General features: G+C 34.4%; 1 protein-coding gene across 1 annotated transcript in view; it reads right to left on the minus strand.

Moving 5' to 3' along the window:
* The window catches only part of NEB (nebulin), a 191,705-nt gene that overhangs the window by 152,886 nt on the left and 25,974 nt on the right, over positions 1-12,845 (minus strand). Inside the window, exons 16-28 of the mRNA XM_039855663.1 lie at positions 12,664-12,768; positions 12,146-12,243; positions 11,020-11,125; positions 9,939-10,046; positions 9,740-9,853; positions 8,407-8,508; positions 8,205-8,312; positions 8,011-8,115; positions 6,877-6,975; positions 5,208-5,312; positions 4,530-4,637; positions 4,331-4,444; positions 1,636-1,833 (exon numbers count right to left, since the gene is read on the minus strand). Coding sequence (XP_039711597.1) covers positions 1,636-1,833; positions 4,331-4,444; positions 4,530-4,637; positions 5,208-5,312; positions 6,877-6,975; positions 8,011-8,115; positions 8,205-8,312; positions 8,407-8,508; positions 9,740-9,853; positions 9,939-10,046; positions 11,020-11,125; positions 12,146-12,243; positions 12,664-12,768 — 1,470 coding nt within the window. The remainder of the gene's footprint in view (positions 1-1,635; positions 1,834-4,330; positions 4,445-4,529; positions 4,638-5,207; positions 5,313-6,876; positions 6,976-8,010; positions 8,116-8,204; positions 8,313-8,406; positions 8,509-9,739; positions 9,854-9,938; positions 10,047-11,019; positions 11,126-12,145; positions 12,244-12,663; positions 12,769-12,845) is intronic.

Genomic DNA, 12,845 nt, shown 5'->3' on the forward strand with positions numbered 1-12,845 from the left:
GTTTTCACTGTTTTTCTAGTTGGCATATGTTTCATTTCAACCTTATTTCCAACTGAATGGAAGTATGTGGAACGCTAAGTTCAATCTGGAAAATGCTAAATTCAAAACTGTATTTAAGGAGTACCTGAAATCGTTATATTTAGATAACCAAATGTGAGATGTTTGCTCACTGGAACTCTGAGTACTATGTTTCTATGGTCAAATTAAGACTGGAGGCCACATTGAAGGTGGATAATTTTGCTCATTTTCTGATCAGATACAACTTGATGGTAGTTATCTGTACTAAGTGTTTGCACACGATGCCCTTCATGTGTAATAGTCTGCTTAGAAGTGTTTCTACATTGGCTAACAATGCACTTTAATATAGTTGTGCCCATTAATTTGCTTCGAGAGAAGTTATTTAGAATTGATCCTATTTGTAGGACAGTTACTTAATGTTATTAAAATAATGAGCTACTCTTGTTGTTTGGCTATAGATGGTACCTAAAACTTATATTCTAAATACAAAATTCTAAGTGTTGTTCTTTAGTGTGGGCCTTTTAATTGGAATGAAAAATCAAGAAACCATTTGGTTCCTGCCTTTGAGAGGTTTACAATCTATTTGGGGGGACGACACATAGCAAAAATTTTATAAATAAGATAATAATCCATTAAACAGAATTCTCAGTGATGGAAATGTAGTGTTTTATGTTCATACCAGCATTATTTACAGTAGGCAAAAGATACAAGCAACCAAATGTCCACTGTCAGATGAATGGCTAAACAAAATGTGGTATAACATAAAATGAAATATTATATGGCCTCAAAAAGGTAGGACATTCTGACACAGGCTACTACACTGATGAACCTTGAGGACATACTCTATGTGAAAAAAGCCAGTCACGAAATGACAAATACTGGAAAATTTTATTTACATGAGGTATCTAGAGTAGTCAAACTCATAGAAACAGAGAGTAGAAGGGTGGTTGCCAGGGGCTGAGTGAGGGAGGAAATGAGGAGTTATTGTTTAATGTGTATAGAGATTCAGTTTTGCAAGATGAAAAAGTCCTGGAGATTGGTTGGACAACAATGTAAAGGTAATTAACTGCTACTGAGCTATAGACTATAGACTTAAAAATGGTAAAGATGGCAACTTTTATGTCATGTGTATTTTACCACATTTTTAGCAAATAGAATTGTTAAGATAAAGTGTTCGATCATGTAGCTCAGACAAATTAATTTACCTAAAGAAGTTTTTATCTACAGAAAAAAACCCCCAGCTATTATAAAAATTATGCTGTAAATCATATATTTTATTTTTAGATAAGATAGCAATCTATATAAAAAGTTATTGATAACGATGAATATAATCATTATGATAGTGATGATGATAATAATAGGAGGACACTGGACTCAGCAAGGTTGAAAACTTTCCCAAAGGGAAACAGTGATGGGGTGCATGCTAGACCCAGGTCCCTCCAACTCTGAAGGGTATGCTCTTATTGAACTATAAGGGAAATTTTCCTATTACATACTTGCTACACACAGAAGATAATGCAGATACCTCTGAGAATTGCCAAAAAATGTCACTAGACTTAGAAAACCTTTACAATTGCCACCTTAAAAGGAGGGAATAGAGAAAATTTGACTACTCACATCACTCTGCAGGGCATAAGCCTTCTTGGCGAGGTCCACAGGGATGCTATCAGGTGGATAGCTGTAATTGTGTATGAGATGCTTATAGTCCACGTCACTGGCAATTGCCTGAGATTTCTTAGCTTGAGTGACGGGGAGCATATCAAGAGGTGCCGTGTAGATAGTTTTTGACTTTTCATAGTCTTTACGATATTCACGCTGTGAATAGGAAATTACCATTTGTTACCAGAAATCCTCAACAGATTTCCAGAAAAGCACAGAGATCTCTCATAAATGACAAATATGAGTTGTTTTTTTTTTTAAAAAAGATCACATCTGAGTAGTTATTTTTTTCTAAAATTGGTTCATATGTTGCATGTTTTTGAAATGCCCCCCAAAATCATATAAGATCTTCTCAAATCTCTTTTTAGATCAAAGTACAACTGTCAGACATTAGGAATGGGCCACAGCTTCTGCTTCAGCCAGGTATTATTTTATTTTAAAACAAGGGTTTTCAAAGACCACTAACAAGCATTATTTCTACTAAGGTAATCTATCCTCTAAAGAGATTTCCAATAAAGAAGTATTTTTTTGATTGATAAAAATCACATGACAATCATTTCATACTTCTGATTTTAATAAAAATGACTACTTGATAAAAAGAGCTGTACACTTGATTTCTTGGCTTTTCCAAAGTCATCTGTAAATGAATAGTTACTGATTTTTCAACCTGACTATTCTACTTCTGACAGCAAATAGGCTGAGAATTTCAAAGAGTTTTTCATATCAAGTTTAATTTTGGTAATAATTTAAAAGAAGCTTCAGATTGCAGCTGTTATAAGACCTCAAAGGAGAAAAGTTTGAGAAACTGAGCCATTAAAGTAACCTCGGCCCTTATGTACAGTGTTCTCATAAACCAAATGTTCTGACTGAGCCTCAGAAGACGCTTTCATTAGTTGGTTTTCTGGAATGGTTAGACAGGCTGCTAATTAGATCAAAGTCCCAGCTTTACCAGATCCACTCACCGATTACCTCAACAGAGAGAAAAATTCTGACGCAGTGCCTTTAGGAAAAATCTAAACCCATTATATCTCTCCATAATCATATAAACGTTAAAGACAGTGACCCAAGCTAGTAATAATAGATGTGCATTATAAATCTTCTGTCAAAACTACTGCAAATGATCCAATCTTCTAGCTTTCTTAGGCAATGTAATCTTCCTTCTAATATTTTGTGGGTAGTCACTTTCACTGAATAAATTTTTCATTTAGTTGTAAAATCTAGATTAAAGTTTATGAAAGTAAAACGTGGAAATTTTCTGATGGTATACAGAAACATTGAAAAAAATAGTCAGTTTGAATTTATTAGAAATAAACAGATAAAGCAATGTTGCAACAGCAGTTGGTGTGTGGAAGTGTTTTTTGACTAAATTATTTTGATTCTTTTGTTTGTGTTCATATCAGCTCACACACACTTGCACATATATAAAATGTCAAAGGTCCAAATGGCTTTAAAAGATTCTTTCATAAAGCTATGCATGCTCTATATCTGCAGCTTAGCATTTAGCCTGGATATTATGTGAGACTAACTCATCATTGACTATCTCTTTTGGTTGCCAACATCAATTACTTAAAAAGCATTTGTTGAGCTTTTATTATGTGCCCAGTAGGATTAAAAACAAAAGATAAAGATACATTTGCTGTCAACAAAGAGCTATAATCTTTGAGTGAAGAAGGGATAAGAAACTAGAGAACAAGATAGTTTTATACATGTAAGCACTGTATATGACCTAATTCAGCATGAAGTTATATGACAAAGTAACTGAATGGAATGTTTTAAAGTGCTACATGACTATATAGTAAACACCAACTGAATTAAAGAAGAGATATATATATATATATATCACAAGAACACATGGTAAAATGAAAGCAAATGACACAAATATTCTTCTCTTTAATAATGAAAAATTAATATTTGTGAGCAATGTTGAATATTCTTACCACTCTTAAGTGATTCTCTAAACATTTTTTAAACACATTGTATAGTGCGATTTGTAACAGTAGATGTTTCTTTCTCTAGAGTAAGAATTTTAACCAAAAGATAATAGATGGCTCATAGACAAACCTTAGAGAATTAATAAATTCTCTGAAATTCAGGCAAAAAGCACAAAAAAAAGGTTGTTTTTTTTTTTTTCCCCTAGGCGGATGATCCAAATCTTTTATCAGATTCTCAAAGGGACCTGTTTTTCTTGGACCTACCCCAATGCTAACTACCAAAGTCAGTAAAGAGCAATGATACCAATACTAAGATTATTACCTGTGACTCATGATTTTCTTCCAAAATAAAGACAAATTTAAAAGTTTTTTTTTTTAGGTTTAAAGGTTATTTTTCAATTAGAAGAAAATATAACAACATCTAGTGATGTTTTCCAAAAGATTTTGAGAATTACAACCAATATTTTCTATTAAATATTTATAACTTTTTCACATTTTCAAAGTGAAATGGACATTAAGTACAAATCAGTAATTTCTCTCCTCAGTCGTGAGAGGTGCGAGACTCTGGGGGAATCATTTCACTTCTAAACTTCTCCCCAGCAGTTTGTTGTTGTGAACTTGGGAGAACCCATGGCTGTGGAACCCTTTTACATGCTGCTACCCTGGGGCATGTTAACAGAGATGCCGTCTTAAAAACAAGACAGATTTACGAAAGCACTCACATCACTCTGGATTTTGGCCGTCTTCAAAGAGTGCAACATCTTGGGATCATCATTAATGCTGAGGGCTCCAATCATTTTCCCTTTGTTTTTCTCATAGTCTTTCTTGTACATCACCTGCAGAGACATCACATGTGCCAGATTCCACTCATCAGGAAACGTCACTGAGTCCCCCTTGCCCGGGTCCCCAGGCCATACTCACATCGCTAGTGTTCTTGCTGTTGGCTTTGGCTGCCAGCAGGGGAATGGCATCCACTTTAATGTCAAACTTCTTAGCCTTGCTCTTCTCCCAGTCGTACTTATAAATACTCTGGACGGGAAAATTTCAGCAAAGGAATTATAAAAACAAAATCTAACATTGATTCACTCAGTAAAAATTTTTTAAAAAATACATTGAAAATTTGTATATATGGACTTATTTCACCTATATATACTGTATTTACCAAATGGTAGTATAACTACTGATTCATCTATCATCCAGTTTTGTCCTCCCACTACCAGATAAGTATGATATACTCTTTTTTAATGTTCTGTGAACTTTCTAAAGACTCTGTTATCCTGATGTATAAAGAATAATATAAAATGAAAACCATATGGAGAAGGTGAAATATGACATTTACGCAGGAGAGATTTTGTAAAACTTTAGAGATTCGCAGAAGGGTAATTGAGAGAATGTTTCTGACAGTAACAGAGACTATGGAAAATGAAATCTGGAAGAACCTTAACAGTATTTAGGCAGTAAAAGCTCTACTTACGCTCTGGTTAATAGTCTCAATAGTTGTTTATTTGCATAACTCCTAATCTGGTCTTTTAAAAAACCTATAACATTTCCTCTTTTCATGCACACACTAACATAGGATGCTGTGGCTTCGGTACTTACATCGCTCAGGTTATAGGCGTTGACTCTGTGTTGGATAAACTGTGGAGCATCTGCTGGTACGTTGCACTTGAACTTCTCACTTTCATGTTTCGCTTTATAATTCAGCTAAAACACAATAAAGGGTAGCCAAATAGTTCAGGGTAAGAACTTACTTGAATTTACTGAGGAGAATGTATACAGCTAAGTTATTACTACCGTTTTTTAGAAAGATGCCCCAAAGAAAGAACCAATCCAGTAGGAGTGCAACACAGGGCCCAGACTCTCAGTCCCCCTTTCAGGGATTGTGGTGCAACCAAACTTTGGGTTGTCGTTTTGTATATATTATCACAACGCATATATGGGAAACTTATTGTCTGATCTAATCTTCTAGGCTGTACCTTGAAGACACGAACATCCAAAATATATGAAATTCTATAATCAGAGCACTAACAAAAATAATAATTCTAAATAACATGCTAACACAGTTAGAAAGATATGAAAATTCAAAATATGAGACTTTATTTAAAAATTTTTTTGATGACATTAGGTGAAAGGAAAGTAGAGTAAACAGGGAAGTTTACTGAATTGTGGAGCTTAAGGTAAATGGACAAGACTGAGAAGGATTGTGCAATAATCTTCTCCAAAACAGAGCTCATGGCCTAACCAGGCCATTTAGAAGAGCGTGTGAGGACTGGGCACTGCATACAGCATTGTATTCTTCCACAGCTTGCTAAGTCCAGTGGGTTAGTGATGTTAGTGATAAGCTGTTCTTTCTGGGGCACAAAATATTAATATGCTAGAAAGCATTGCATATGAACCAATATGACTCCTGGGTCCTACTGACGCCATTTCCTTCTTTACCAATTGCACATGAGCTATTCTGGGTTACTTAAACACGCTTTATAGTAGAAGAAATTGTGTGTTTTATTTTCCTCAGAAATTTAGCCGTGTTAACACTGTGCTACTCAGAGTAGAGTCTACCAATCAGCAGTACTGGTACCACCTAGAAGCTTATTAGAGAGTTAGAACATTGAGCCCTTCCTGACCTAGTGAATCAGAATTTGCATTTTAAGGGGGTCACTGGGTCATCCACATGACCGTGAATGTTTGAGAAGCACTGCTGCTCTTCCCCTGATCTTGACATGGCTGGACCATTCTGCCACGGATCTTCCTTGACCACCCATCCAAAGTGCCTGCCCAGTCACTCTATCTCACGTCATCCTATTTTAATTCTGTATCACCATCCTATAGTTTTCTTATTATTGTCTGATATCTTTCTTGTTTCTGTGCTCTTTTTCTTCTTGTAAAGTCTGTATTAGGAAACTCAAGAATGGAAAATGCTCACTTTGTTAGCTACTCAGGTGTACACCTTTGCTGTTTTTGTTGTTTATTTAAGTTGCTCTGCAATTTTAGTATGTATTATTTTTGATATAATCCTAATGAGCAAATTTCCACTAAAAATAGATGAGTTATTGAAGAATTATTAGTTATTTTAATTATTGTTTAACACCTTTTTCCCTGAGGTTACAATTCTATCTAGCAGTTGCATATATATTTTATTAAACAAATTTTGAAAAATGACATTGTTGAAATGGTAGATGCATCCATGAGATTAAGCATGTAAATGCTTGTGGTTCAAATAAGCAAAGTATTCTGGGTCACCCACACATGCATAAATCAAGGCACTTACATCACTGAGCTGTTTCGTGTTGAGCTGGGCTTGTAATAGTACAGGAGTATCAGTGACAGCTGTGAATTTGGTCTTATCTGGATGAACTTTGTAGGTATGCTAGAAAAGAAGATGTTCCTTAATGACATTTCATAATGTATCTTTATATTCTTGTTCATATATACACTAACATATAAAAATTTTCAGCCAAAAAATAGTTTATTTCCTGAAAACTTGGTTGATACATCCTTACTTCCTCTGTCTTTCTCAATCTCTCTCTCAATCTCTCTCCTAAAGTTGCTTCTAAAATGGTCTTCCTGCTGTGATTCAGCATCCGGATTAATCTTCCCCCTGCTGAAGCCTTGCATGGTCCTCCACTGAACTTGGTATTCAATCTAAACTGTACCTTGGCTTATAAACTCTACTCTACAGAACACACCCCCTCCTTCATCTCCTGCCATTTTACCTCTTACTACTGTCCCTCTCTCCAGTATGCTTTGGCCACCCCAACTCTTCAATTCTTTACCTGCCAAACTTATTCTCTTCTTAGGCTATTCTTGCTGCTGCTCTTACCTTGATCTTAGCATGGCTGTACATTCCTGACTTAGGTCTTCCTTGACCATCCAATCTACAGTGCCCATCCAGTCTCTTTCTCCTATATTATTCTATTTGAACTCTGTAGCATCATTCTACATTAGCCATCTTAATGCCTGACATCTTTCTTGCTTCTGTGCTCTTTATTTATTGTCTGCCTCTTCCTCGCAAATGCATGCTCCACAAGGCAGCGCTCTTTGCTCTCAGCCCCTCTTTACTCCCATCACCAAGGAAAGTGATTAGCACAAACTAGCCCATCATGTAAATTTGTTGGATAAACACCTCTCTCTCATAAATCTCTATATCCTCTCTTTCCCCTGAAGCCATGTCCATATAAACCAGTGGAAACAAAGATTTATAAAAGTCGAAAATATTTTGTAACAAATAGGCTTCTTCACAGTAATTTTTGTGTTCTCCAATTCTACCCCTAAGCCAAAATTTTAAATTTGTCATCTGCTAACATAACCACTAGATGCTAGCATTTAAACTCCTGCTAAATTGTTCACTAGATGGCACAAGAATCCCAAATCTAATCTCCAGAGTTCAGAGCAGCTGACTTACATCTTTACACTGGTCTAGCTTCTTGATTGCTTCATATTCTTGTGTTATTGTCTGAGGGAAATAGCACTTCCCTTTATCTTCTTCATATTCTGCTTTGTAATTTTTCTATAATGAAAAAGAACAAAAATAATGATGATTCTTATTGTTCCCAAACAGCGTCATTGTGAGACATGAGCATTTGTCTTCAAACTTACGTCACTGTTCTGAGCTGAAACTTTCTTGCAGTGTATTTGATATGGGTCCTCGAAGCTGCCTATATAATGTCCCAAAACATTCTGTACATACGAATCTTTATATTTAGCCTGAAAAAGAAAACATATGTAGTTCAAATTCACAGTTATAGGTCAAACAGTAAGGAAGTCCTCAAACCCCAGAGGTGACCACAGCCTTTCGAACCTCACTGAAGTTCTTCAGCAGAGTATCAAGTTGGTATTTAGGGGTCTCACAGTAATTCACACTCTTTGCCTTTGTCTTCTCATAGTTTTCTTTGTACAATCTCTGTCAAAGGAAAAAGAAAATCAAACAAAGAAAAGAAAAATATGTCTCATGGTATAAAAGCCATTCACATCATTGCTATACTTTAACCGAAAGGAAAAATTTGGTTTTTGGGTTTTTTTTCAGCATTTATTTTCCACAAGGCAAAGTAAAAAAAAAGCAGGATGAATATGGTAGAGGCTCATGACTTACATAATTTAGTCTGCTGATAACCATAAATATATTTATGTTACTCACCCTAATATTTCTCAGCCAGAATAAATCAGAGCACACAAATGCTCCTGTCTAAGCGACTTTTTGTCTTAAAAGAATTCTTTCCACTTGAATATGTGAATGAAAACGAATTTTTTAAGAGTTGATACAAAGTGAAGTAAATGTATAAGGTAAACCTCAGATACTTAGGCACAGTCCTAGAAAAGTATTCAGTTTAGAACTTGATGAAAAGTATTTTACAACACCTCTGCAAGCTGGTTTTTATCACTAAGATCTAATATTTTACTTTATAGCAATAATACATGAAGAGATGCTTTTATTCTGTTTTATTGGACGTACCATATATTTCTTCACATTCTCTTTCAATTTTCCCATATAAAAATCCAAAAACATACTCAATAAAGACAAGAATATTTGTAAACAAATAAGGAGTATATATATATATATATATATATATATATATATATATATATATATATATATATTTGATATGAATTAGAAAGCAATTTTTGGAAGTGTTTTACTTTATTTTTATTAAGTATTTTAAAGTCTTTACAATGAGATCAGTATTTTATAGAATTCTTAAAATAATTTGCATTTGAAGTTATGCTGCATCTAGTTTTTCATACTTTGTCTTTAGTCTGTTTTTCTCACTTTTGCCTTTTATTTTTCTGCATGTATTTTTGCAAGGTACCTTAAGTCAGGTCACGGCACATAAGGAATACGTGTGTATACATACTGAAATACTGAGCCTGTTTCTAAGAAAAGCAATAAAGAAAAACTAGTGTAATTTCCCCTTAATAAAACAGAAAACATTAAAGAGATTAAGGGAACATTTACAATATTCACTAGTATATCAAAGTACAGACACATCATAAGAATGAGGAAGTTAATTTTCCTTCATTACTGGGCTTTTGTGTTTGATTTGTCCTGAATCTGAGATTTCATTTAGGCATTAATATCTCATCTAACAGTAAGTGCAACCACATCTGAAAATAAGGGCGATTACACAAGCACTCACATCACTCTGGATTTTGGCCGTCTTCAAAGAGTGCAACATCTTGGGATCATCATTAATGCTGAGGGCTCCAATCATTTTCCCTTTGTTTTTCTCATAGTCTTTCTTGTACATTACCTGCAGAGACATCACATGTGCCAGATCCCACTCATCAGGAAACGTCACTGAGTCCCCGCTGCCCGGGTCCCCAGGCCATACTCACATCGCTAGTGTTCTTGCTGTTGGCTTTGGCTGCCAGCAGGGGAATGGCATCCACTTTAATGTCAAACTTCTTAGCCTTGCTCTTCTCCCAGTCGTACTTATAAATACTCTGGACAGGAAAATTTCAGCACAGGAATTGGCAAAAGTGATATGTATATTATCACACTTTAAAGACTAAAGGGTAACCTGATACTTTGTTGTTAATATAAAATAAATTGATTCTTTTCCTTGTGAACAAAATCAGGCATATTTTAGGTAATTCCCCTCAAGCCGAAACTTCTAATTCTCCAAGAGTAAGCTTCTCTACTCTCCATTAGAGTATTTTATCAAATAAATTTATTTCTAGTTATCATACTAATACTCGATTCTGAATACTGAATATTTTATAGACTGGCACAAATATTTCATAGTCGACTTACTTTTATGATATAAATACATCACTTTCATTTTATCTGAAAGTCCTCTGCAGAGGTCACTTCATGAATCATTACCATACACATTGATGAAGGATAATTATTCTTATTTAAGAATTGTTGAAGAAATTGAAAAGCCCAAGTGTAATTTGACTTTTCTATAAAATTATGTTTGGGAATGAAAGAGAACAATGGATAACTGGCCTCATACCTTTTGAATACTCTATATCTTCATTAGTGCAAGTACTCTTATATAGAGAGATAAGTATCATTTTGTGTGAAATAAGAGATATTATAGGCTTGAGGAATAAATGAAATAAAATTGAACCTGAAAAAATCAAATCCTGAAATAAAATTATAGCATAGTATAAATTAATATATGACTAAAAGGTTTAACATTAATTATGGTTTGCAATTAAATACACATGAGTGGTGACATTCTGAAGGCTGTTTAAAATACGTTAAGATAGTCTAATTGTATGAAGCTACTTATGAGATTGCTACACATATTTTATAAGATGAATTCGAAGTTACAGTGGCTTAGGAACGTGATACAAATGTTAACTATTCTTCCTATCTTTAATATTGAAATATTCGTTCAATAAAACAATCAAAAATAAAAGTACAAGCTGTTAATGTATCACATGGCATAGTGCATAAAGAACTTACATCACTCAGGTTGTAAGCATTGACTCTGTGCTGGATTAGAGCAGGAATATCCGGAGGTATATGGCATTTAAACTTTTCACTTTCATGTTTTGCTTTGTAATTTAGAGAGAGAGAGAGAGAGAGAGAGAGAGAGAGAGATCAGTTAGTTCTGAAGAATTATTCTAAAAAAAATCTTGTGTAGTACATTTTATAAGATATAATGTAAATATGTTTTGTTAAATAATAACTGACAAAGTTGTTAAGATTAAAAGAGAAATTCAGAGCTGAGGTAGGCCATGTTGTATTAATGACAACTTGTGTTCCTAACATGTGATTGCTGTTATCACATCTGTTCCTGTGGTAGGACCCTAATGGAAGGAGGTAACTCATACATGGCCTCCTTCATGCATATCACACAATCAGAACCTTATGGGTTTTGAGAGTGACAGCCCTTTCTTCCTTTTCATGTTAATTCTCACTGGAGAATATTTTCTAACAAATGTGCTTATGTCTGCTCGCATATATTATGGTTTGTTGATACTCTAATTAAAGCCTTCATTTCTGGTCATAAATCTACTGCAGTTACTTTATTTTTAGTTTGTTTGTTTTTTTAGTTCAACATAAGTTTAGAAATTTATTCTTAAAACTCATATGGTAAACCTTATCTTAAACACTCTATTTTCCAAAACTTATTTGAGAAAGAGAAATCCCATGTGTTGAATAGTTGTTCTGGGACAGAGTCTGTACCTATCCCCTTTCACTTAACCTTCAAAGCAACCACAAATTTTGAAAGGGAAATATGAGGTATAGAAAGTTTAAATAATTTGCCTAGACAGAGCTGTAATTTGAATTCAGTTTTATTTGACTCAAGAACTCATGTTCTTTCTAGTGCATTAAGCTACATGAGTTTCCCTTATAGAACCATTTTACTGTAATTATTATCCATCCAAGAAGATGTAGAGGATGCAAGGCAACTAAATAGGAAAATATTTTAGGTGAGTACACACATATACAAGTTAACTTGCTAAAATTTGTATAGCTTTTTTTTTTTTGTAAGTGTGACAAATTGCGAGACGTTCTGTACAGAGTTATATATGCTACATTATCCCTCATAATCAAATTTCCTGGATATTTAGAAGAACTTACATCACTCAGCTGTTTGGAATTAACTTGGGCTTGCACCAGAACAGGAGAGTCGGTTACTTGAGTAAATTTTGTCTTATCTGGATGGACTTTATAGGTGTGCTGTGGGGGAGAAAAGGAATCGGGTTTAGTGGTATCACCTGCCAAATCCACACTGGCCAATAGGACAATGGGCAGAACCCCACCCCTAAAAAGAAAACATAACTATAGTTGATAAAACACATTGTTTTTTCTAATTAGACTGCAGCATCTTTGAGAGATGTTCTTACATCTGTCTGTGTAAGAAACTTTCTCATGTCTTCAGATGACCAATAATTCTTCTTTGGGAAAATGAACTAGAATTAGTTCTTGAAAATGCATGGATGATAATAGGGAAAAGTAGTAAACTTACTATAAAATAAATTTTCTTTCTTCCAATGTTTTTCTTGTATTTACTTGTAAAAGTGTCAAAAATTTAAACATATCTTGATCACTAGATGCTATGGAGGGCAGTAACATTCGCAGTTCGTACTACCAACTTACATCTTTACACTGATTCAATTTCTTGATTGTTTCATATTCTTGTGTTATGGTTTGGGGGAAGAAGCATTTACCTCTGTCCTCTTCATATTCTGCTTTGTAGTTTTTCTATGAGGAAAAGTAATCAGACATAAGGATGCAACCAACAAATTTGTACCCTAAAAATACTTTAGAAAGCTAACCAA

Source organism: Pteropus medius, unplaced genomic scaffold, assembly GCF_902729225.1.
Source record: "Pteropus medius unplaced genomic scaffold, Ma_sr-lr_union100, whole genome shotgun sequence".
In the NCBI taxonomy this organism is placed as follows: domain Eukaryota; kingdom Metazoa; phylum Chordata; class Mammalia; order Chiroptera; family Pteropodidae; genus Pteropus; species Pteropus medius.